The sequence below is a fragment of the Pinus tabuliformis genome, chromosome 5_1 (genome assembly GCF_031772625.1).
Source record: "Pinus tabuliformis cultivar Carrire ecotype Pingquan chromosome 5_1, CPIR1, whole genome shotgun sequence".
In the NCBI taxonomy this organism is placed as follows: Eukaryota; Viridiplantae; Streptophyta; class Pinopsida; order Pinales; family Pinaceae; genus Pinus; species Pinus tabuliformis.
Window position 1 is genome coordinate 81,832,688 of NC_142305.1, and position 23,771 is coordinate 81,856,458.

At 41.0% G+C, this 23,771-nt stretch overlaps 1 protein-coding gene and 1 long non-coding RNA gene across 3 annotated transcripts; both read right to left on the reverse strand.

Moving 5' to 3' along the window:
• Window positions 1–1,249: 1,249 nt before the first annotated feature.
• LOC149163538 (uncharacterized) lies at window positions 1,250–2,146 on the reverse strand. Of its 2 annotated transcripts, none has more exons than XM_089430766.1 (3): window positions 1,854–2,146; window positions 1,672–1,732; window positions 1,250–1,574 (listed from the first exon to the last, which is right to left on the reverse strand). In XM_089430766.1, the coding sequence occupies exons 1-3, from the start codon at window positions 2,112–2,114 to the stop codon at window positions 1,549–1,551; spliced, it is 348 nt and encodes a 115-aa protein (XP_089286892.1). In that variant the 5' UTR covers window positions 2,115–2,146; the 3' UTR covers window positions 1,250–1,548. The 2 variants fall into 2 exon arrangements, with proteins under 2 accessions (XP_089286892.1, XP_089286891.1); XM_089430765.1 differs by having other exon boundaries at window positions 1,672–1,744.
• A 6,336-nt stretch (window positions 2,147–8,482) lies between these two features.
• On the reverse strand, window positions 8,483–9,183 carry LOC149163539 (uncharacterized). The gene is made up of 3 exons (XR_016260174.1): window positions 9,114–9,183; window positions 8,932–8,992; window positions 8,483–8,834 (listed from the first exon to the last, which is right to left on the reverse strand). It is a non-coding gene; the product is annotated as an uncharacterized LOC149163539 (long non-coding RNA).
• Between the last annotated feature and the right edge of the window lie 14,588 nt (window positions 9,184–23,771).

The window sequence follows — 23,771 nt, forward strand, 5'->3', positions numbered from 1 at the left end:
CACCCTAACAGGGGAAAGGAGGCAGAGAGAAGAATTCCAGGAGAGAGCAGACAGAGAAAGAAGTCTGGTAGAGACCAGATAACCTGAGAAAGAGGTTAAGTCTGGTAGAGACCAGATAACCTGAGAAAGAGGTTAAGTCTGGTAGAGACCAGATAACCCAGCACAGGAGTGCATGTGTCTTGTTGAGGGCTGTAGGCCTGCAAGACTGCTCGGGGGGAGAATCCAGTGTGAAGTGGATCTCAAGGTTGGGAGGATAAGAGCAAAACTATTGCAGGTGACTTCTGCAAGTAAGGACATCGATAACGGAATAACCAGGTACGCATTCTCTGAACTAGCTAGCAATTAAAGAACAGGTACAGAGGAGGACAGACCGGTCACGGAACTTATCTTACTGTCATTAGTTACTGTAGTATGTCAATCTGATTAATGCATACAGTTCTTGAAATGTTATATATGTTAATATAAGACAATGGTCACCTACAGATACTGCATCAATAGCCTACGGTTGCATAGTCAGTATAATACGCTCAGAACAGAGTTAGTTCTTAGAGCTGTGGCAGAGGTATGTGACTGTATCAATAACCGTGAGGTAAACTAGAGAACAGAAAACAAATAAAACCTAGGAAAGGTCTAGATATGCCTGGTAGGAAACCAGGTTATATAATACAGTAACTTGCACGGAAATAATACAGCATAGTGATATGTCAACATGAAAACGGAATAGCATTAGCAATGTACAGCATGTATGTCGAAATTGCTTGGGCAGACCCTAATGAGGGTTACCATAGGTTACTCATATTAACAGACCCGGGTAGGGTTACAAATCCATGTGACGGACCTGTTAACAAGTAAACATAGCAGAACCAGACAAACGCATGCATTGTTACCAGTTAAGCTAATGATATCAGATTTATGATATATAAATTTAACAAATAGTAAACTGACATTCAGGGTCATTATAATGACTGTTGCGGAGGAGGTAGACGCTGCGCTCAACACCTGAGCGCAGGACTACCTCAGTAACGCATTAAAGGAACTGTATACATATATAAATGGAAACCGTGCAGAATGAACTGAATACATGTGGAAACCCCAAGAAACATGCTGTATTAATACACACTGAAGTAAACCTTAAGGGTCACGAATCTGCGGCATAGACGGTAAATGAACATACAGAAGAAAAACCCAGTATATAAGTTTCCACATGAACTGACTAGTAATATCAAAATGACCATTCGGAAATATGGTATAAGCTGAGAAGCGAAAACAAATGATCATTAATAGAAAACAGCAAAACATGTTCATGGCCGAGAGAAGTCCGGCTTAGAGATCGGTGGTAAATCCCAACATTATGAAAACAATATATATAGACCTTCATAGACTCGGTAAAACTCTGAGAGCTTTTCAAATATACATCCGGTGACATCTTAACACCTGAGGGCCAAGCCCCAAAACAAATGAATAAACACAGTAAATGGCATGAAAGCCTATTAAACCCTAAAGGCCGCAAGACAGACCGGCTCGAGGAGACTGGCCGTATAGGCGTAGTCAGGGTATGAGACAAATCATCGAACCTGAAACAGGTAACAAACCATAACCCTGCTTCAGCTCGAAGTCGTTCGCACAGTAAATCATAACCATTAAACTGGGGAAAAGGTTATTCGACCATACCTGTAGATTTCGTTAAGGAGCCCGAACCCTTCTGCACACGGTAGGAGAAGCTACAAAGGACCTGTACATAACCCTCAAGATGTTTATGCAACCACAATTAATTTGAGGGTTACAAATAATAAGGAAAGCTGTAATTAAATTGACTGTATTGAGAACGTGTAATTACTTCCGGCCATTCTTACCTGAGGAGTATCATAGACACCGGAGTAGTTGCAGAGAGTCTGAGGGAGAAGTATAGGAGCTCGGCTGCCGCGGGGTGTAGCAAATGGACTCTGCCCGAGGAACCCGGTGATTAAGTATTGTGTGTCAAACCCTAGATCAACCGGAGCCGTTCGATGAAGAGGATGGATCACCATCGTTGAATTGAGCGGGAGGTCTTGGCGCGGAACCCAGTGTGGGTCAACTATCCACTGATCACCTGCCTTCACGTGAACTGGTGCCATCTGGCCACGGTAGAGGGTGAGTTGGGTTACTACTCACGCACCACCTGGCACACCGTGTAAATGACAACCGAATATGCCAACGTATATACCATTTGCATTAAGTGTTGGTTCAAACGTTAAGAAACGGAGCCCATGTTACAAGCCTGAGATTTATTAAGGGGTTTACATTTATATAAGTTTATCAACATGCGGACCGGTGTGAGCACAAATATGTGCTAGTAAATGTAAATAGATTTAAAGGGGTTGAAAGATGGACCCTCCTGTTAAAATTTAATTTATTTATGCATTTAAATACGGAAGATCGTGACAATGTGGTATCAGAGCTAAAGGTTGCAATACTGGCGCCTTTGGGAATTGGTAAGTGGAAAGGATATTGGAGTACGCCATCAGTGGGCATTAACTCAGGTATGAGTTAAATCATTCGCATATTCATTTATGTCGTACACTACTATTGGCATGACAGATGTGATTCATGTTATAACTTCTTTGAGAAGTAGGTGATAAGTTGTTGCATAACTACGTTCATAACGTTGGATTCCTGATGAGGATAAAAGACAATGAAACTTTTGTCGCACTTAAGAACGATATTGAACACTCATTGACGAAAGTGACAATCAACTACCAAGTTTGATTTGCAAATATGGCAATAACAATGATGTATTTAATGAACAAATTGAAGTTACAATGAGCAAAACTTAGGGGAACATCCTTGAATAGGATGAAAAATTGTTAAAAAGGACATTAGAAGAACCCCTTTAGATATTGAAAACATGCAATGAGTCAAGCAGCGAGACTTAATTGTCATACCTAACTTTTGAATCAGTCTTGTCATGGATGCATGAAGACGATTGGTGGTTGAGATTGGTTAGTGTTGTATGACTAACCCATAGAACTTATATGCATTAATTCAATTGAACTAAGATCGTTACAGATCGTAACGAAGTGAAGGTTGATTGATGTCGCATGCATGAAATGTGCGTATGAAGATTTTATTTTTGTTACTCTCTCGGTGCTATAGTCCAGTTGTGCACGAGAAGAGTTCTTAATTTTATTCACCATGAGAATGCATGATGAATAGTATATGCTTATGTCCTAATAGTTTTCATGATGATTACCCTCTAATTGACTGAAATCCATTAGCATGGTATGTGCTGATGTTAATCATTACTTGTTGGGAGAAAAAAAAAAAAAAACCATTGGAGTCTCGATTAAATGATGGTTGAATTTATCTCCACTATGGGAATGATGGATTTCTGCATTCCAGTGTGAAGTTAAGGGTAGAGGCATGTTCAGTGGGTAACATTTCTAGGACCCATTCATGGTATAATTACATGTGATAATTATTCATAAATAAACTACCTGTGTTAATACAGTTGTCAGTAAACTCTAATTACCTTCCCCAACCATAGATGCTTCGAAAGGAAAAGGAAGCAAGGAGAAGGAAGAAGACCATGCTGTAGGGACAGACGGAGATGGGAAAAGAAATCGCTAAGCCTGGTGATGACCAGATAGAGCAAGCTTGGGTATCAGAATCTTGCAGAAAACTCTAAGTCTGGAAATGACTAGATAGTGCTTGATGTGCATGAGAGTATTCCCTTGACCATGCTTAAGGAGTTGGAAAATGATAACTATAGTGTATTGATGTTAATGATTTTCGTAATGCTTCCTAGAAGTCATTGTTCTGAAATAGACACATAGTACTGTTATGATAGTTGTTGCGTCTAGCATCAAGTGGTAACTCTGGTGCGTGTGTGACACTTAGGAGATTATGCTTCTAATCGCATAAAGTAGAGCCATTGCTTTCGGTAAGGGTGGTTTAACTTGTTAGTTATGCATGTTGATCCAGGGATAAGATAAGTGTCTTGTCCACTTTCTTGAAGAACACATATGAATGTCTTATATGATTTCTTAGTAGAGAAAGTATTTGAATGCATGCAATAAAAGAATGGTTCTTTTATAGATTTTCTTGGTAAAGAAAATGGTATAAGGCATGTAGTTAAAGATTGACTGTTTATATGTTTTCTTATGATAATACTTGCAGTAAAAGAATTGGTTATTTTATATGCTTCTTGGTAAAATGAATTGGTAGTTCCTCCTAGTCGGACTACATGTGAGTCTTGTGAGAGAAATGTTTGTCTCTCGTTGTTTTCTTGGAATAAAATCCTTGCTAAATATAGCCAAAGTATCTTCTTGAGAGAAGAGGATGAGGCATATAAATGTCCCGAGGACATAGCATGGAAGGTGGTCAAGTTTTCTTGAATTAAAATATGTATCTTTATTTGATAAAAGCTTCTTGGGAAATATATATATATATATATATATATATATATGCTAATTGCATTATGATTCTAGTTAGTCTCTAAGTTCTAGTGAAATGATTATGCATTACATGCATGATAAAAGATAACTAAGGATGTGCTTCTAGGCACATAGATATTTATCCCTAACTTCTTGAGGAAAGAGTATATTACCTATATACATAAATATAGTCTCATCCTAAGAGTATGCATACTTCATGTATGAAGATAAAGGATTTTAAGAGAGTTCTTGAAAATGGAAATAAAGGTTCTGTCCTTTAAGAACACATTAGAATAGTGTTCATACAAGAACCAAAAAGTCTTAATTGTTTCGTGAAAGGAACTATGTACATTAAAGTAAAATAATTGTGTTAGGAGAACACATGTTGCATATTGGTAGCTATTTTGACTTTGGAATTATGAGTCTGTGTGTACTTAGAGGAAGTGGTCATGTTAGCTTCCTTGAAAATAATACTCTCTTGGAGAGATTGTCTTGTTGGAAGAGCTGTGTTGATTGCTTGATTTGATGCATAAAGGATAAGTAAACCTTGTTTTTGTATCTTGGTTTTTATGCCGAAAGATAGACATCTTTAATAATTTCTTGAAAGGGAATCTTGAGAAATCCTCACATCGAAAGATAGAGAAATGAGGATTAAAATGACTTCCTTAAGAAAGAGGTATGTGATTTGTCGTATGAAATGATGGTGGTCTTCTAGTGAAGGGAGTAAGTGTTGCATACATTAAAGAAGGGCTTATATGATAAGCAATGGTATGTACAAAGATTAGTCATCGTGACATGAGAGTTATGTTCTCGTATGTTAGAGAAATTATGTTTAATTACACTAACAATGCATGACCAAAGTTAGCATAGTAAACGTGAGATAATACTCCATTAATGATGATTTGAATTGGGACAACAGACTATGGCAAAATTGGAAATGTTTAGATTATTAACTCAACTGTTGTTGACATTTATACATTAATGAGTATTTGCATATGCTTTTATACATGACAATATTGTATGCATGAACATTCTTGGAAATGGAATACGTGTTAACTGATGCATATTTATAACTAACGTTGCTGATGGGATTAAGTAGTGGTAGCTTAATGGCAACAAGAAAACTCATCACGTAAATTGCTGCAATGTGAAATGCAATTATAAATGAGAAAGAATGATGTTATATGATATGCATGAATTATGTTATTTGGAAAATTTGCATGCATACAACGTGTATGATGGATATGTTTCCCATCAATCTTGATGTTGTGGACCCATGTTGGGGTTAAGTGTAAATGCATGGTATACATGCATGTTTGTTGTGCTAATGATAATGTTCATATGGTTCATTATGTAAATTACTTTGAGGAAGAGTATTAAAAGAGAAATATTCATGCTATGTCTGGTTGGGATCAGATGGCATAAGAGGAAAGAATTTCCTGTGTACGCTACGTCTGGTTAGGATCAGATAGCGTTTACTGGCGAGACCAGTGTGATTGCGGTCAAGTAGGACCTGCGTTTACTGGCGAGACCAGTGTAATTGCGGTCGAGTAGGACCTGCAAGTGCTTGGGTTGATGGCAATTACCTGCCCAGAGGGGTTGATGGTACTTGTCTGCCCGGAGTTGGGTTGATGGCAGCTACCTGCCCGGAAGGGTTGATGGTACTTGTCTGCCCAGATCTCCTCTCCTTAGAATTCTTGAGCTGGTTGGCCAGTGGGATTCTATGTTAGACCTGGTAAGGTCTTTATCAAAGAAACTGTCTGGATGTGAAAAGGACTCGATTTGGTTGTGAGAACCAGTTTCCATGGATTGGGAATTCTTTAGTCCATTGTGGTCTCATGGCTAAAGGAATTAACTAATCAGCTATATGTCATGTTAAAAATGAATTTTACATATAGTTGTGTAAAATATGTTATGCACATTTAACAAGAAATGAGCTTAGTGCTCAATAAAGAATAAATGGAATCTTATTTCCTTTATTGTGTTATTAATGTTGTGAACATCTTAGTGGGAGCTAAGACAATTCTTGCTTAATACAGTGATTGACTGTTTTGATGATTAGAGGGCTAGGTGCTCTTTTGGTACTTCTCGAAGTATTTTACGAATGTCTTTAGTAAGAATTCGTTCAGTGTGCACGTGAGCAGTGATTTATCATTTGATGATTAGTGTTAGTGCTCTTTAAGTACTTGTAAAAGTACTGTGATTTAGAAAGCATCTAACATTGCACAATTGATTGCTAGTCAAAAGTGTCTCATTTGACTCAAAATATAGTGACTAATGTGGTTGAATTTGTTAGTCATATATTGCAGGAACTACTTATCAAGGAAGGTTGAAGAATTGTCCAACCTCTATTAACAGGCTTACATGAAAGTATTCATGATTTTCAAGCATAAGATGGTAAGTTATGGTAAGTTGACACAGAGAATTGTTTATTATGAATGAATAAGGGCCAGGTGGTGGCGATTAGAAGTTGCATATTTTTGCAGTTACGAATGATTATGACTATTGATGCTTATAACTAATGATATTTCTTAAGACTATATCATTACTATTTTATTTGTCGTCTTTTCTTGGAATGAAATCTTTGATTTCAAAGAGAAAGGATCACATTTTGTGTGGATTAGATGGTAATACCACGAGTAAAATATCAAGTTCCAACGAAAGATGAACACCGAGGACGGTGTTCCTGTTAAGGGGGGGAGTATGTGATATACCTATTATGATTAACCCCACGTAAGGTAATTTTAAATTACCAATCAGTTAATCAAACCTGCGTAAAAGTAATTTTTAAATTACATATCAGTTACAACTAATTCTTGGCATTGGTTAAATGGATCAGCAAGCACCCTAACGAGGGAAAGGAGGCAGAGAGAAGAATTCCAGGAGAGAGCAGACAGAGAAAGAGGTTAAGTCTGGTAGAGACCAGATAACCTGAGAAAGAGGTTAAGTCTGGTAGAGACCAGATAACCTGAGAAAGAGGTTAAGTCTGGTAGAGACTGGATAACCCAGCACAGGAGTGCATGTGTCTTGTTGAGGGCTGTAGGCCTGCAAGACTGCTCGGGGGGAGAATCCAGTGTGAAGTGGATCTCAAGGTTGGGAGGATAAGAGCAAAACTATTGCAGGTGACTTCTGCAAGTAAGGACATCGATAACGGAATAACCAGGTACGCATTCTCTGAACTAGCTAGCAATTAAAGAACAGGTACAGAGGAGGACAGACCGGTCACGGAACTTATCTTACTGTCATTAGTTACTGTAGTATGTCAATCTGATTAATGCATACAGTTCTTGAAATGTTATATATGTTAATATAAGACAATGGTCACCTACAGATACTGCATCAATAGCCTACGGTTGCATAGTCAGTATAATACGCTCAGAACAGAGTTAGTTCTTAGAGCTGTGGCAGAGGTATGTGACTGTATCAATAACCGTGAGGTAAACTAGAGAACAGAAAACAAATAAAACCTAGGAAAGGTCTAGATATGCCTGGTAGGAAACCAGGTTATATAATACAGTAACTTGCACGGAAATAATACAGCATAGTGATATGTCAACATGAAAACGGAATAGCATTAGCAATGTACAGCATGTATGTCGAAATTGCTTGGGCAGACCCTAATGAGGGTTACCATAGGTTACTCATATTAACAGACCCGGGTAGGGTTACAAATCCATGTGACGGACCTGTTAACAAGTAAACATAGCAGAACCAGACAAACGCATGCATTGTTACCAGTTAAGCTAATGATATCAGATTTATGATCTATAAATTTAACAAATAGTAAACTGACATTCAGGGTCATTATAATGACTGTTGCGGAGGAGGTAGACGCTGCGCTCAACACCTGAGCGCAGGACTACCTCAGTAACGCATTAAAGGAACTGTATACATATATAAATGGAAACCGTGCAGAATGAACTGAATACATGTGGAAACCCCAAGAAACATGCTGTATTAATACACACTGAAGTAAACCTTAAGGGTCACGAATCTGTGGCATAGACGGTAAATGAACATACAGAAGAAAAACCCAGTATATAAGTTTCCACATGAACTGACTAGTAATATCAAAATGACCATTCGGAAATATGGTATAAGCTGAGAAGCGAAAACAAATGATCATTAATAGAAAACAGCAAAACATGTTCATGGCCGAGAGAAGTCCGGCTTAGAGATCGGTGGTAAATCCCAGCATTATGAAAACAATATATATAGACCTTCATAGACTCGGTAAAACTCTGAGAGCTTTTCAAATATACATCCGGTGACATCTTAACACCTGAGGGCCAAGCCCCAAAACAAATGAATAAACACAGTAAATGGCATGAAAGCCTATTAAACCCTAAAGGCCGCAAGACAGACTGGCTCGAGGAGACTGGCCGTATAGGCGTAGTCAGGGTATGAGACAAATCATCGAACCTGAAACATGTAACAAACCATAACCCTACTTCAGCTCGAAGTCGTTCGCACAGTAAATCATAACCATTAAACTGGGGAAAAGGTTATTCGACCATACCTGTAGATTTCGTTAAGGAGCCCGAACCCTTCTGCACACGGTAGGAGAAGCTACAAAGGACCTGTACATAACCCTCAAGACGTTTATGCAGCCACAGTTAATTTGAGGGTTACAAATAATAAGGAAAGCTGTAATTAAATTGACTGTATTGAGAACGTGTAATTACTTCCGGCCATTCTTACCTGAGGAGTATCATAGACACCGGAGTAGTTGCAGAGAGTCTGAGGGAGAAGTATAGGAGCTCGGCTGCCGCGGGGTGTAGCAAATGGACTCTGCCTGAGGAACCCGGTGATTAAGTATTGTGTGTCAAACCCTAGATCAACCGGAGCCGTTCGATGAAGAGGATGGATCACCATCGTTGAATTGAGCGGGAGGTCTTGGCGCGGAACCCAGTGTGGGTCAACTATCCACTGATCACCTGCCTTCACGTGAACTGGTGCCATCTGGCCACGGTAGAGGGTGAGTTGGGTTACTACTCACGCACCACCTGGCACACCGTGTAAATGACAACCGAATATGCCAACGTATATACCATTTGCATTAAGTGTTGGTTCAAACGTTAAGAAACGGAGCCCATGTTACTAGCCTGAGATTTATTAAGGGGTTTACATTTATATAAGTTTATGAACACGCGGACCGGTGTGAGCACAAATATGTGCTAGTAAATGTAAATAGATTTAAAGGGGTTGAAAGATGGACCCTCCTGTTAAAAAAAAATTTATTTCTGCATTTAAATACGGAAGATCGTGACATATACTCACCAAACCATTGCCCAGGGAGACTTTTGAATACCTTAGGCAAAAGCTGGGGGTTGTTGATGCATCATCTTGTTGTTGAATCTCTTCTGATTGTTGGTTGTACGGGAATATGTGTACATGTGCTGGGCTGCAGATTGGTTGAAGATCAAATAGCACTGGTTCAGAGGGAGCTTATAATGCATTGTTGGCATTATGGAGGATGTACAGAAGGCGATCATGGATGCTGATCTGAATATTACTGCAATATGTCTCTATCTCTTTCATGGTCATTTATGGTGTTTGGTGGATTATGTTTCTTCTTTACAGATCTGGTTCGTATTCAGGGGGAGCATGCTCTTAGGGGGAGCATAACCCTTTGCCCTTGATGTCAAAGGGGGAGAATGAGCTGAAGATTTTGAGGTTGCCATCAAGTCCAAAGGGGGAGATTGTTGGCATTATGATTCTGGTATGGCTTTATGATACATATGTTGTACTTGATGGCAACCCACTCATCTCAGATGATAAATTATAGTGCAGAAAAGTTCACGCACTTATATGCAGAGAAAAGCTTATTCTATGTAGAGAAAAGTTCACGCACTTATATGCAGAGAAAAGTTTATTTCATGTAGAGAAAAGTTCACGCACTTTTATGCAGAGAAAAGTTTATTTCATGTAGAGAAAAGTTTATTTCATGTAGAGAAAAAGTTCACGCACTTTCATGTTGGAGAACTTACCTTTGGTCCATGGTAGTTAGTCCTTGGTATTTGAACCTATGGTTTTGGACCATGGTACCTCGTCAAAAGTGTGTATATGTTGGAGAACTTACCTTTGGTCCATGGTGGTTAGTCCTTGGTATTATTGAGCCCCATGTTTTTGGGCCCCTTGTATTGGTTATCTATGGTATTGATCCATGATTTTAGGAAGAAGCTTGCCTATATAAAGAAAAGGAGATCACTTGGCTAATTCATTCTTGCAAATCGAATATCTTAAGATCTAAATATTGGGTTATTGTTTTAAAAGTTTGATCTATGAAAGGGAAGTTGAAAGCGAATCTGTGAAGGGTGATCTCTCGAGCGCTGCAGCTGCGGAAGTGCGGAGGCGCCACAGAAGGCGCAGTGTGGAGGTGCCACAGAAGGCGCAGTGCGGAGACGCCATAGAAGTCGCAGTGCGGAGACGCCACAGAGGCGCCACAGAAGGCGCATTGCGGAGGCGCCACAGAAGGCGCAGTGCGGAGACGCCACAGAGGCGCCATAGAAGGCGCAGTGCGGAGGCGCCACAGAAGGCGCAGTGCGGAGACGCCACAGAGGCGCCACAGAAGGCGCAGTGCGGAGGCGCCACAGAAGGCGCAGTGCGGAGACGCCACAGAAGGCGCAGTGCGGAGGCGCCACAGAAGGCGCAGTGCGGAGGCGCCACAGAAGGCGCAGTGCAGAGACGCCATAGAGGCGCCACAGAAGGCGCAGTGCGGAGGCGCCACAGAAGGCGCAGGTGCGGTGGTCGCGGCGCCACAGAAGGCGCAGGTGCGGAGGTAGTACAGATATCCGCAGATCTATACCAGTGAAGTTGCGATCCCTGCTTAAAATTTGTTTTAACTGCCTTTGACTATTATGCAGGGTTTTGGGTGCATAACTGATGTTTGGTTACTGGTATTGAGTTCAGATAACAGCATGATTAATGACTTATCTTTATGTACTAGATCTGGTTGATAACTCTCATAATATCATTGTATATGTATGGATCTGGTGATTGGGTGATTCAGAAGGTTGTTTGATTATGAGCTTCAATGTTGTTGTTGGATCCAGTTTGAAAATTAATGAAAAGTGGTCCTTGAAAGAAAAGAAGTAGGGGGTTGTAGCTCCCTTCCAGGAGAGACTGGAAAATGAGAGAGAGTTGTATCTCTCTGTAGGTTGCAGCCTGCATACTGGTAAAGGACTGCACCAGTACAAAATCATTGTAACAGGAGTTTCTAATTTGAAAGAAGATAGAGACATATTGCAGCAGGTGGTTTTCACCCACATTGGGTTTCCACCTTATATCTGGTGTTCTTTGGTGTGACTATCTGTTTTTCTTGTTCATGCTCATTATTTTATGGTACTGATATGCAAAAATAATTCAAAGTGTAAATAAGGAAGATTTGTTAAAAGAACTTGATAATACTGATTCACCCCCCCCTCTCAGTATTATTTTCAACAACCTAACATAGGGTCCAAAACCAAAATTTTTCGGGGCGCTGCCCCGGACCCCATAAAGTGGGGTTATGGATACACCTCAAACCCCCTATGACCTTCCCCCCTCTAACCCCTGGTTAACTACGTTGGTTAGTCGTGGAAAGAATATAACACAACCCAACATTCTCCCACTTGTTGTTTTCTTTCCATAAGGGGGCACAAGAGAGCTTAGTCATTTATCCAGCCCTACAACGCCCATTGTTTCTCTACACACCAAGAGAACTTCTTAGAGCTCACAGATTTTGTCAATGCATCTGCAGTATTCTTCCAAGTGTCCACCTTTACCAGCAACACCTTTTTGTCTTCTATCATATCCCTCACAAAGTGATACTGAACATCAATGTGCTCTGTCTTTGAATGATATGCAGGGTTCTTTGCCAAGAAAATTGCACTTTGGCTGTCACAGTCTATCCTTATAGCTTCCTGTACTAACCCCATACTTGAACACAATCTTTGCAACCAAACTGCTTCCTTGCTTGCATGAGTGGCTGCCATGTATTCTGCCTCTGTTGTTGATACTGCCACTACAGATTGTTTCTTACTCATCCAACTGACTGCACCTCCAAATAGGTTAAACACATACCCACTTGTAGATATTCTTTGATCCAGATCTCTAGCCCAGTTTGCATCAACAAAGCCATGAATATCCAACACGTTTTCCAATCCTGGTCTTCCTTGGTAGCACAAACCATAATCACTAGTGCCACGCAAATCCCTGAAAACTCGCTTTAGTGTCGTCCAGTGTTCCTTCCCTGGTTTTGACATAAACTTGCTCAATACTCCGACTGCATGTGCAATGTCTGGTCTAGTACAGACCATTGCATACATCAGGCTACCGACTGCCCTTGCATATGGAACATGGGACATGTCCTCTTCCTCTTCTTGTGTGTTGGGACACTGTTCAACAGAAAACCTCACATCTACAGGAATAGGAACCTTCACCGGTCTACTATCCTGCATATTAAACCTCTGCAATATTGTCTCGACATACTTCCTCTGGTTTAACTAGAGCTTCCTCTTTAACCAATCTCTTTTAATTTCCATGCCCAAAATACAGTTTGCAGCACCAAGATCTTTCATGTTGAATTTGGAGGACAATTGGGTCTTCAAATCCTGGATAACTTCTTTGTCATTTCCAACCAACAACATATCATCCACATACAAGACCAGATAAATAACACATTCACCAATTAATTTAAAATACACACAGTGATCTACTTTGCTTCTGGTGAAGCCAAGTCCCCATATAAATGTATCAAATTTCTGATACCACATCCTTGGTGACTGTTTTAACCCATACAGAGACTTCTTTAACTTACATACCAGTTCTTTCTTACCCTTCACCGCAAAGCCTTCAAGTTGCTTCATGTAGATCTCCTCTTCCAGATCCCCATGAAGAAATGTTGTCTTCACATCCATCTATTCTACCTCAAAATAAAAAGTAGCAACAATAGATAAAATTAATCTAATAGAAGTTACCTTGGCAACAGGAGAAAAAATATCACCAAAATCAATTCCTGTCACCTGGGAATAACCTTTTGCTACCAACCAAGCTTTGTATTTCTCCACTTTTCCTTTTGCATTTGTCTTCTTTTTGAACACCCATTTGCTACCAATGGGTTTCCTTCCAGTTGGCAACTCCAGCAGATCCCAAGCCTCATTTTTGTGCAAAGATGCCATTTCATCAACCATGGCCTCTTTCCAGAGTTTTCCATGCTCTGAATCCACTGCTTCCTTCACAGTTCTGGGATCATCATCAGTAACAGACAAAGCAAAATTTGAACAGAAAGCAGATGGAATATACCTTTCTGGCTGCCTTCTTTCACGAATTGATCTTCTCACAGCCAGAGTTTGTGGCTCTTCATCTTCTGATTCCTCTTGTGCTGTAGAGTTTGATTCTTCCTCCTTTAGCTCAAACTCTATCTTCTCAGGTTCCTTTGGTTGGACTTCATGTTTAATAACATCTTTCACCTCTTTGAACACCACATCTCGTCTGTACACAACCTTCCCTGTTACTAGGTTCCAAAGCTTATAACACTTTAAACTATCCTTATACCCAATAAAGATGCACTTTTCATATTTACTATCCAACTTGGTTTATTTCTCCTTTGGAAGATGTACATATGCATCACATCCAAATACCCTTAGATGTGAAAGAGAGGGTTTCTTACCAGTCCATACCTCTTGTGGAGTCTTATCCTCCAACGCTGATGAAGGTGACCTGTTGACTAGGTAACATGCAGTATCCACCACCTCTGCCCAGAATTCCTGTCCTAACCCGGCACCACTGAGCATTCTTCTTGCCCTTTCCATCAACGTCTTGTTCATTCTTTCTGCAACTCCATTTTGCTGAGGTGTATATGGAGTAGTCTTCTACCGTGTTATACCGCACTTCTTACAGAATTCTTCAAATTCCTTGCTACAAAACTCTCCACCATTATCTGTCCTCAGCACCTTTATCTTCTTCTCTGTCTGGTTTTCCACTAGAGCCTTAAATTCTTTAAACTTGTCAAAGACTTCAGATTTCTTTTTAAGGAAATATATCCATGTATTGCTTGAGAAATCATCGATAAATGATACATACTACATAGACTTACCCAGTGATGGAAACTTCACAGGTCCAAACACATCACTGTGCACAAGCTCTAATATATGTTTCGCCCTCTTACCACCAGAGGGGAAACTCACTCGATTCTACTTCCCGTATACACAATTTTCACAGAAATCAAAATCCAGAGAGCTATTACTCATACCTTCTACCATACCTTTACCATGAAGTATTCAAAGGCCCTTCTCTCCAATATGTCCAAGCCTTTGATGCCACAGCATGGTCTTTTCTCTAGAGACCACTAGATTTTCTGCTCCACTTTTAGGAACCACAGAACTGTTGCACCCATCAACAACAGTGCTACCTTGCAGCTTGTATAGACTTCCAATTCAAACTCCCCGCATCAATACCAGTGCTCCCCGAACCATCTTGCAGGTATCCTTCTCGAACACTGTTTTTACATCTGCATCATCCAACTTGCTTACAAAAATCAAATTTCTGGCTAATGCAGGAATATGTAGAACACCTGGAAGCGTTCTAACCCTTCCACCTTACAACTTCAACTTTACTTTTCCCCGACCAATGATTCTAGCCTTCATGTCATCCCCCAAGAAGACATCACCACCATCATATTTCTCATACTCGTAGAACCACTCTCTATGGGAGTGAAGTGAAAGGATGCACTTGAGTCAATCAACCATGCCTCATGATCTACATGTGTACTTGAAGAAGCCAAGTACACATCCCCACCTTCATCTGAGGTGGTTTTTTCCTCTGTAGAAGAAGCCTCATCAGATCCCTTTCCTTTGTCAAGAACTTTATATTTACAGTCCCTTTTAAAGTGGCCTTCCTTTCCGCATTTCCAGCACACCACCTTTATAGGTTTTCCTAGAGATTTAGATATCCCTCTAGATTTAGATCTCCCACTCGATGACTTATTTTTGTTTATGTTCTGGGACCATCCTCGTACAGACAAGGCATCACCATTCTGGCTCTCCATATTTTTCCTTCTCATCTCCTCTGTTAGCAAGGCTGAGACTATTTCATCAATCTGCAAGGTAGTTGCATTGCTACCTATTGCAATAACCAGACTATCCCACGAATCTGGTAGAGAACAAAACAAACTGATGCACTTATCTTCATCTGAAATTTTAATATCAACAAATGCTAACTGACTTACCACAGTATTAAATGCGTTCAGATGCTCTGTTACCGAGTCTCCATCTTTCATCCTCAAGTTATACAGCTTTTTCCGCAGGAACAATTTATTCACCAGAGACTTAGATTGGTACAAAGTCCCTAACTTGTCCCACAAAGCCTTCGCCGTAGCTTCCCCTGATACATTCAACAATACTGAATCTAAGACACACAATCGTATTGTGCTCTTTGCCTTTCGATCCAACTTCTTCCATTCTTCATTGGACACTCCCGTTGGTTTAGTACCCAGATCTACCACGATCCACTAATCTTTATCCACCAACAGATCCTCCATCTTGAGTTTCCACAACTCAAAAATCTGACCATTAAATTTCTCGATCTCTATCTTTCCACTACTCGCCATCTTCTTTCACCACTAGAATCGATCTCGCAAATCTCCCACTGAACAAGGTCTACCACAGGCCAGAGCGAAACCCCTCAGCAACAAAGGCATCCCCTTGAAGCAAAATCTACTCTGATACCAAATGTAGGTTTTAACCCCATACAAAAATTATCTACATACAAATTCTAAAACACAGAAAATAAATAATGCGAGAGCAAAACACATAAAACACATATACTCAGAGATTTTCCCCTGGATCCCAAAACCGGGACTACCAGCTTGATTTTTCATTACGTTCCTTTCAATGTTACAATACATATTTATACATGCCGAAGCATCCAATACCATGGACCGAAAACCATCACGTCCAAAACCATGGACCAAAAACCATCACGTCCAAAAAACATCTGCAAAAATCATGCACAAAACCCTAGGTGGGTCCGCCCAATCTAACATAGGGTCCAAAACCAAAATTTTCCAGGGCGCTACCTCGGACCTCAAACCCCCTGTGACCTTCCCCCCTCTAACCCTTGGTTAACTACGTGGGCTAGTCGTGGAAAGAATATAACACAACCCAACATGGTTGTTTCCCCTTGTTATCCCCCATCGCAATCCCACTCCGGAGCACTATATTTACGTTCGGATATTCCTCACGTGGCTCAAACCTCATCATCTATAGGTTCTGAGTTGGCGAAGGTGGTAGTGCTCCTTTGTCACGTATCCTAGCTATCAGCAGAGGACAACCTTATGTTTCATGATCAAACAACATGCAATACTTGCACGACGGACGCGTTGGATTAGTGCAATCGCGTGCATAGTGTCCTGGTCCTTTGCAATTGTAGCAAATCAATTGCCCTCAACCTCTACTAGGTCCTCCTCCGCCTCGGCCTTGTCCGCACCCCTGAAATCCTGTCCCCGCCATCCCCGCATTCATGTCAAGGGGCCGAGTTTCGGCCTGAACCCTGTATGTGGGAGTTCTATCCATCATCAATTCATAGCTCCTGCAAGTACGTTCATCATGTCCTACTGACCTGCAAAAGTTGCAGAACATTTGTTGCGATTCTTGCACATACTTATGTAGCAAGTGACAGTTATAGTGGCATGTTTTCCCGCTACCTGACAGATAGCACACCATAAAGGAGGCTCCACGCTAGGTCCCGCTTGAGCTTGTGGCCTTAAAGGCATCGGTCCTCCTCCTGCAAGGTAATTTGCAAAGACCAGGGAATGGTCTTTGTCATGACCTTGACTCTTCATTTCAAGAACCATACCTCCTTGCGTACCTTTGGCCGAACCATCCTATCCTTCTTTAGGCTTTGCATCTCAAGGCGCATATTCTTTAGCTGTGAATGGATCTGCTAGACTCCTAGATTAAGATTCTGCATCAGAGTTTCATGTAGTCTCATGGAAATATCCAAGGTCTCTGCCTGAGTTGTTATCTTCTATTGTGACAACGCACTCCTTAAGTGTGGTAGTAGCGAAGCCACAAACCACTCGCGATGCTATCCATCTGTCAAGTTCATGTTGGCCTCGTGGATCGTACATTTTAGCCTTTGATCTAGTTCCCAAGGCATCTCACCTGGTTTCATTGCGATCTCTTTGAATCCCACAATCGATTGCGCTTCAGATTTAGGCTCACTGAATTCCCTATTTAGTGCTGCTTGGATGTCTTCTACTCCAGCATTCGGGTTATCGTTAGAGTAATTAACATACCAGGTTAGTGCACGATCTTGCAGAGCACTAACCGGTGTCTCTTTCTTTATATGATCATCTGTAACGCCTTGAGATTCCCATACAACCCTCACAACAAACCAGAATTGGTCCGGGTCCTCATTTCCCATGCCTTTTAACAAAGGAAACTTCACTGTATTTGCCATACTGAAATGTGGTGGAGGTGGAGGTGGTATGGGCGAAGTTGAAGGTGAGTGCGGTGAGGTCGAAGTTGGTGTGGGCAGAGGTGGTATTCACGGGAATCCTTGTCTTATTAACTAAATAGTGCTTCGCGGAGAAACCTTCGCTATCACTTCTTCATCCCTTTGCGGAGGTGAAATCAAGAGGCTATACTCTAGACCCTTATTTCCTTCATTTCTGTAAAATTTTCCACTTCGCGTAGTCCCAAACATCAAGGTAGTTGCATAACCTGCTTTTTGCGCAACAACATTTTAATCCAAGTATTCAAATATTTTACATACTTACCTCGCGGTCCTTTGAAAAAGCATCTCTCCGCCTCGCTATAGCTGATTGAGGTGTTGACCGTGAATTCAGTCACAAATCCTCCTATGACGCGATCAATCCAATGATCGACAATGCAGGCAATCTTATCCTCTGATGCTTCCAACCTTCGCACTAACTCCGGGGTCCAAACAATAGGACCGTCAAGTCTCCACCTTCCTTGGCTGTCTGCTAGCTTCACGATCCACTCATACAACTCAAATAAAAAGGAGGTGAAAAATATTTCTTGGATCTCCGTATACAAGTATCGGTCCAACAACTGTTCTTTTGACAGTCACGGTTTTCTATTCTCCTGTGCCATGAATTCGTGGATCTTTCTATCCAACCAGTCTCCAATCTCCTTCTTAGTTGGATTCCAGTGATATGACATCACACATCTCTTATTCAGATTTTGGTCTTGGAAACAAAACCATTTGTTGGCTTGAGGGGGCCTGACCCAGGTTCAGCGTTAGTTAGCCAAACAAATCCCTACACTACTAGCCCTTTCGGCATCAGCCCGCGGAGCGTGGACTGAAGTCTCACCTGAAGCAGTATGGGGGGATGCTAGAACCAAGTTTCCACACCCTTGAGATGGTTGTGATGTCGGTTTATTATTTCTCTACCTGCCTTCGCGCATGTTTCTTAGCCCTCTGTTCCACCCTTCAGTACCTTCGCGAAAGGGTATAGTTTGCTTTCACGTAGCCCTAACCTGTGGCTCAGGGACTTTCACGCTGCTAGGGTAGCGAACTGCGATATCCCCCAAACTAGGCTAAGTGTCTTACTTAGCTTATTAACCGATCTTAGTTAGCTTCGTGTAAATAAATGTTCTTACTCGCATTCACATAACCAAACATACATTCGTGCATCTTATAAGCATTATAAATGAAATTCATATCCAACATAACAAGATGCATAAACAAGAAATAAAGACGCAAAAATTGTAGAACACTTCTCTTTATTGATAATTTCAAACGATTATAGACTCGACCCGCCCTGCGCACTCAGCTGCAGACTTCTACCCTAGGCTTCTGTGCACTCAGCTGCAGAGCCTCTACCTACGCTACAACCCAAGAATTTTCTAACTACTTAGAGCTTAGATTTATTTATACAATCCCGGACCATGGGAAGATCTTTTACAGCTGACGTTACATTTCCTAAATAAGGGCGAACAAACCTATGACTCTTTAACACCTATGCACTCCGCGACCAAAAAATATGGATTCTTTACACGGATTACAAAATTTGACCAAAATATGGGCTTTTAGCCCCAAAATGACCCTTGGAGGATCCCGTGCCCAACACCAAGACAACATTGCACAATCCTGAGAGGGAAGGCACTGCTTTCTTCTCCAGAAATGTGAATTTCTACCCAACAGCTATTCTCCAAGCCTGCTTTGCGCAATCCTAAGGGATAGTGACTGTTGGCCAAGAAAATTGCGCAATGTAGTCACTAAGCTTACAACCATTTCCAGCTAAGATTACACATTCCGTAATTCCAACAGTCAGCAGCCAGACTAGACAGTGTGTCGTGTAGTTCCAGTAGTCATTCAGTCTCCCAGCAGCCTAAACTATGCCTTGTGCAGTCTTGATAGTCGGTCTCCCGACCCTCTGGCCGAAATTGTACAGCCTTCATGATCAGTCACATAGGTATGTTGTAAGTTAGTTCTCAATTTCATTTTGGTTTTCAACTGACAGATTACTTGCCATGAGTGTTTCCATGTCTCTAGGTATTACAAGTATTCATTTGCTTCTCAGTAGTGCAAGTACAATTGTTTCCAAGAAAGTGAAGTCGAAGCTACCATTCAGAGCACACCTAGAGATGTAGTCGATCAAATGTCTATGAGCTTGCCTACTCGCGAAGATGTCAAGTTGTTCGTAGAAAAGAACATCAAGATATCACAACAATAAGCGTCATGAATAGCAGCTGAAGGCAGCATACCGAACACAACGAATACAATGAATGCAGCGATCAGAGCAAATGCAGTGGATGCAATGAATGAAAGAGGAAGGTTATTGACAAAATAGAGGCGGAACAAAATTGCAAGATCAAGTAGATCCACTGATAATGAAAGCAACTTTGGAGACTCAGGCTATGACGTGACGATGTGACATGAAGATCGCATGAAGACAGAGAATGTAATAGAGAAGGAGTTATATGTGCTGAAGCAGCAACTCAAGAAGAACATGAAGCTGCACAGACAGATGAATGAGTTGTAGCAAGAACAGGAACAACAGTGGGTGCAACGTTCACTCACGGATGAAACTACGCCCGTACAGGTTAAAGATCCATCCCAGCAGCTGACACAGAGCGGACATGGTGAGTAGTGTTGTTGATCACATGCAAGGGATTTAGCAGCATGCATGTCATTGTGCGCATGCATGCAATCCAACCCATTCAATACACTCACCAAGGTGAAGACAAAAATCAAGTCCAACTGGAGCTAAACAGGTACTTCGGCAAGTTGATGCGCGTGACCACCAGCACACACTTGAAGATCAGCACATACACTATGCATCAGTGTGTTTCCAGTTTAGCCACACCCAAGAAGACCATGCACATGTTAGCATATGAGTTGGATGAAGGGGACGAACCAATGCACTAGTTGCAAAGGAGGCAAGAGTTTGCTTCAGCAATATGTCACCATGAGGTGCATACACATCATCACGGATGACCACGATTGGCATCAAATCACCACCTTTACCATCACAAGGATGTCAAAGAGTTGGTCTCATCACAGTGGACTGAGTGTTAGTGATGTCTTGCAAGGCTTGCTCAAGCCATGTTGTCTCACATGAGTACATGTGCATTGTAATGTTGAGTCATGTCAAGTGTAAGTCAAGTGTCAATAGCTGGATGTAACAGTCATAGAGTAGGTGAAGAGTCATGAGGGTAGTTGAACTGTCACAAAGGGGAATGTCAAGGGTCACCCCACCCTTTGCTATAAATAGTCCCTCATAACTCATTGTATGGGCTTTTGGTCAGCCAAGCTTCTGATAAGACTATTCTTGGAAAGAGCTTGGACAATATTGTAACGCGCCTTGGCTTCTCCATTGCACGGAGCTAGTTCATCTCTTTGGAGGAGCAGGCAGATGTGGCTGTAATGTTCCACTGTTGGGGCTAGCAGGTTTACATGGATGTATTGTATGATTGGAACTTACACTTCTTTATATAATAAGAGCCAACACATTTTCACACATGTATTGTATCTATTGTAAGACTGATCTTTAACACTTGTAATGCATGTTGCTTTAACCTATGTTCTACATCTGAATTGTTTCATTTATTGTAATGCATAATATATTAATGGAAATGTGTTGTATATGTTGTTAATGTTGTCCCGTTTGTGTCGACTGATCTTCCGGAAATTAGACAGACCTTTCACATGAACCTTGTTATATCAACCGTTGCACTCATTTAGAGTGATCCGTGAGTGCTGTACGTGTTATCTTACCTTGTATGTTGTGACTACTGCATCCGAGTGGACTACTTTGCCAGAAGCTATGTATGTCTTGTGTGTTGTGTGTTCCTAGTCGAGTTGGGACTAATCCCTTTCAACCTGGAACTCATCTTCACCCTAATCTCAACCCACCTGTGTTAGAACCTATCATACGCCTTCTTTAACTCACTTTAGCAGTCACACCCTTACTACTTATAGAGTTATCTTACTTGCCTCTATGCAACATCATGGTCAAGGAATTACCTTATGACCCACTGTTGGAACTCCTACATCAAATGGCCCGTGTTCTAATTGGGATTTCTTACCAGGGAGATCCCCTTACATGTTGGTAGGTCCAGGATTGTCAACATTTTGGTGCTAGAAGGAGGGCAAGATGACAAGCTAAGTCCTCGAATCTATTTTGAATCTCTGCACATCTATCATGACTACCTACCAAGTTGCTCTTCTAGAGTGCATGTCCTATGGAAATGACTTCATTATCTCGGAAAAGCTCTCGGATAACTTGTCTCTTAAAACGTATGATGGTGGAGGCTACGAAGCCTTGGTTAGGCTCACAGTCGGCATTATAGGCTCATGCGAAAGACATGGACTCTTTGAGGAATACATGAGTTGTGTGATGTTGATCTACACACTTCAAGGGCACCTAATGCACTGGTGTGCCACACTGCTTGAAAAATGTATTCATTCTCTCGTTCATCTGGTCAAAGACATAGACCATGCTTTTAATCACTTTGACCATGAAGCACTTCATCAAGAAATTCTGAAATTACGAAAAGCACCCGACGAATCCGTTGATCAATTTTGCACACGCTTTTGTAATCTTGCATGTAGAAATTCCCACTGTAGATCACCTGATAATGCAATATACTAAAGCAAAATACTTGATCCACTTCTACAAACAATTATGTGGAAGCTTAATCGAATTGAACAATATCAATTGAACACATATAATTGATAAGAAGAAATCAATCACACATAACATAGAAGAAATAACCTGGAGAAAGCCTCAGCCTAAAACCCCAACTCTGTATTATCATACAAGTGGAAATATAGTCTAGATTACAAAAAGAATCAGCTCACAAGCTATCCTTCTCTCTCTGCAATCCCTCTGCTGCTCATAGATAGTCAAAAGCCTCTCTCAAACCTTCTCCTCTGCCCTCCAAGCCTCCTATTTCTTTGTGCAATTTTCCTTGGGGTCCAGTGCTGTCACTTGTGTGAATGGGCATCTTCACACACTCGCTAACCTCTGATCCAACTGCGCAATCCTGAAGGAGATAAATCCTTCTCCACGGATGAGCTTCCTTTAGAGGAAAAATCCATCCAACTGATAGTACACTATCCCTCGCCTGATCTCAACTGGGTCTCTGTCTGAACTGACATGCATGAGTTATTCATGAGAGAATATTCAGTTATCTGAAGTGCAACAGTTATGTTCAAGCATGCATTAACTAGCTGAACTCACATTAATTTAAACAAACTGTTTAAATCAATCTAACTGGAGTTGACTTAGTTAACTAAGCCAACTAATTACAACTCAAATTAGAACTCATCCTTATCTCTTTAACTGATGGATAAATTCATCAATTAATGGATAAATTGTTGCATGTTCCCACATAGACTTCATGTGTGATTTTCCACAACTAATTAACTCATGGTGAATTAATTAATTTATTTTCAAACAACTGTTAAGTTCAAATTTGAATTTTACTTCCTATTTTAGTCCAGGGATTGACTAAAATTGGAATCCATCCTGAACTGCTAAAAATAACAATGTTATTTTTAGCACTTCCATTTTTCATTCCCCGTTGCTCAATCCAGCATTGGTACCCAAACTGCTATTTATAGCAAGGCTATTTTTAGCACTTCTATTCTTAGCATTTATTGTTGCTATTTTCAACACTCCCTCTCAACAAGAAAGGCATTCAACTCGAACCCGATCCTGTACCTTTGGAATGTTCTGCATGCAACACTTCTACCAAGTTTGGTTGCTCCAGCAACTCTAGAAACAAAAAAAACTCCCAACTAACCTCTCTGTTGGGCTAGAAACATACTCTGATGTTGAAGCTCTACCTGCTGCTGACAAGTGCTCCCTCTTTGACCTCTGAGCTGCTGCAATACTCCATG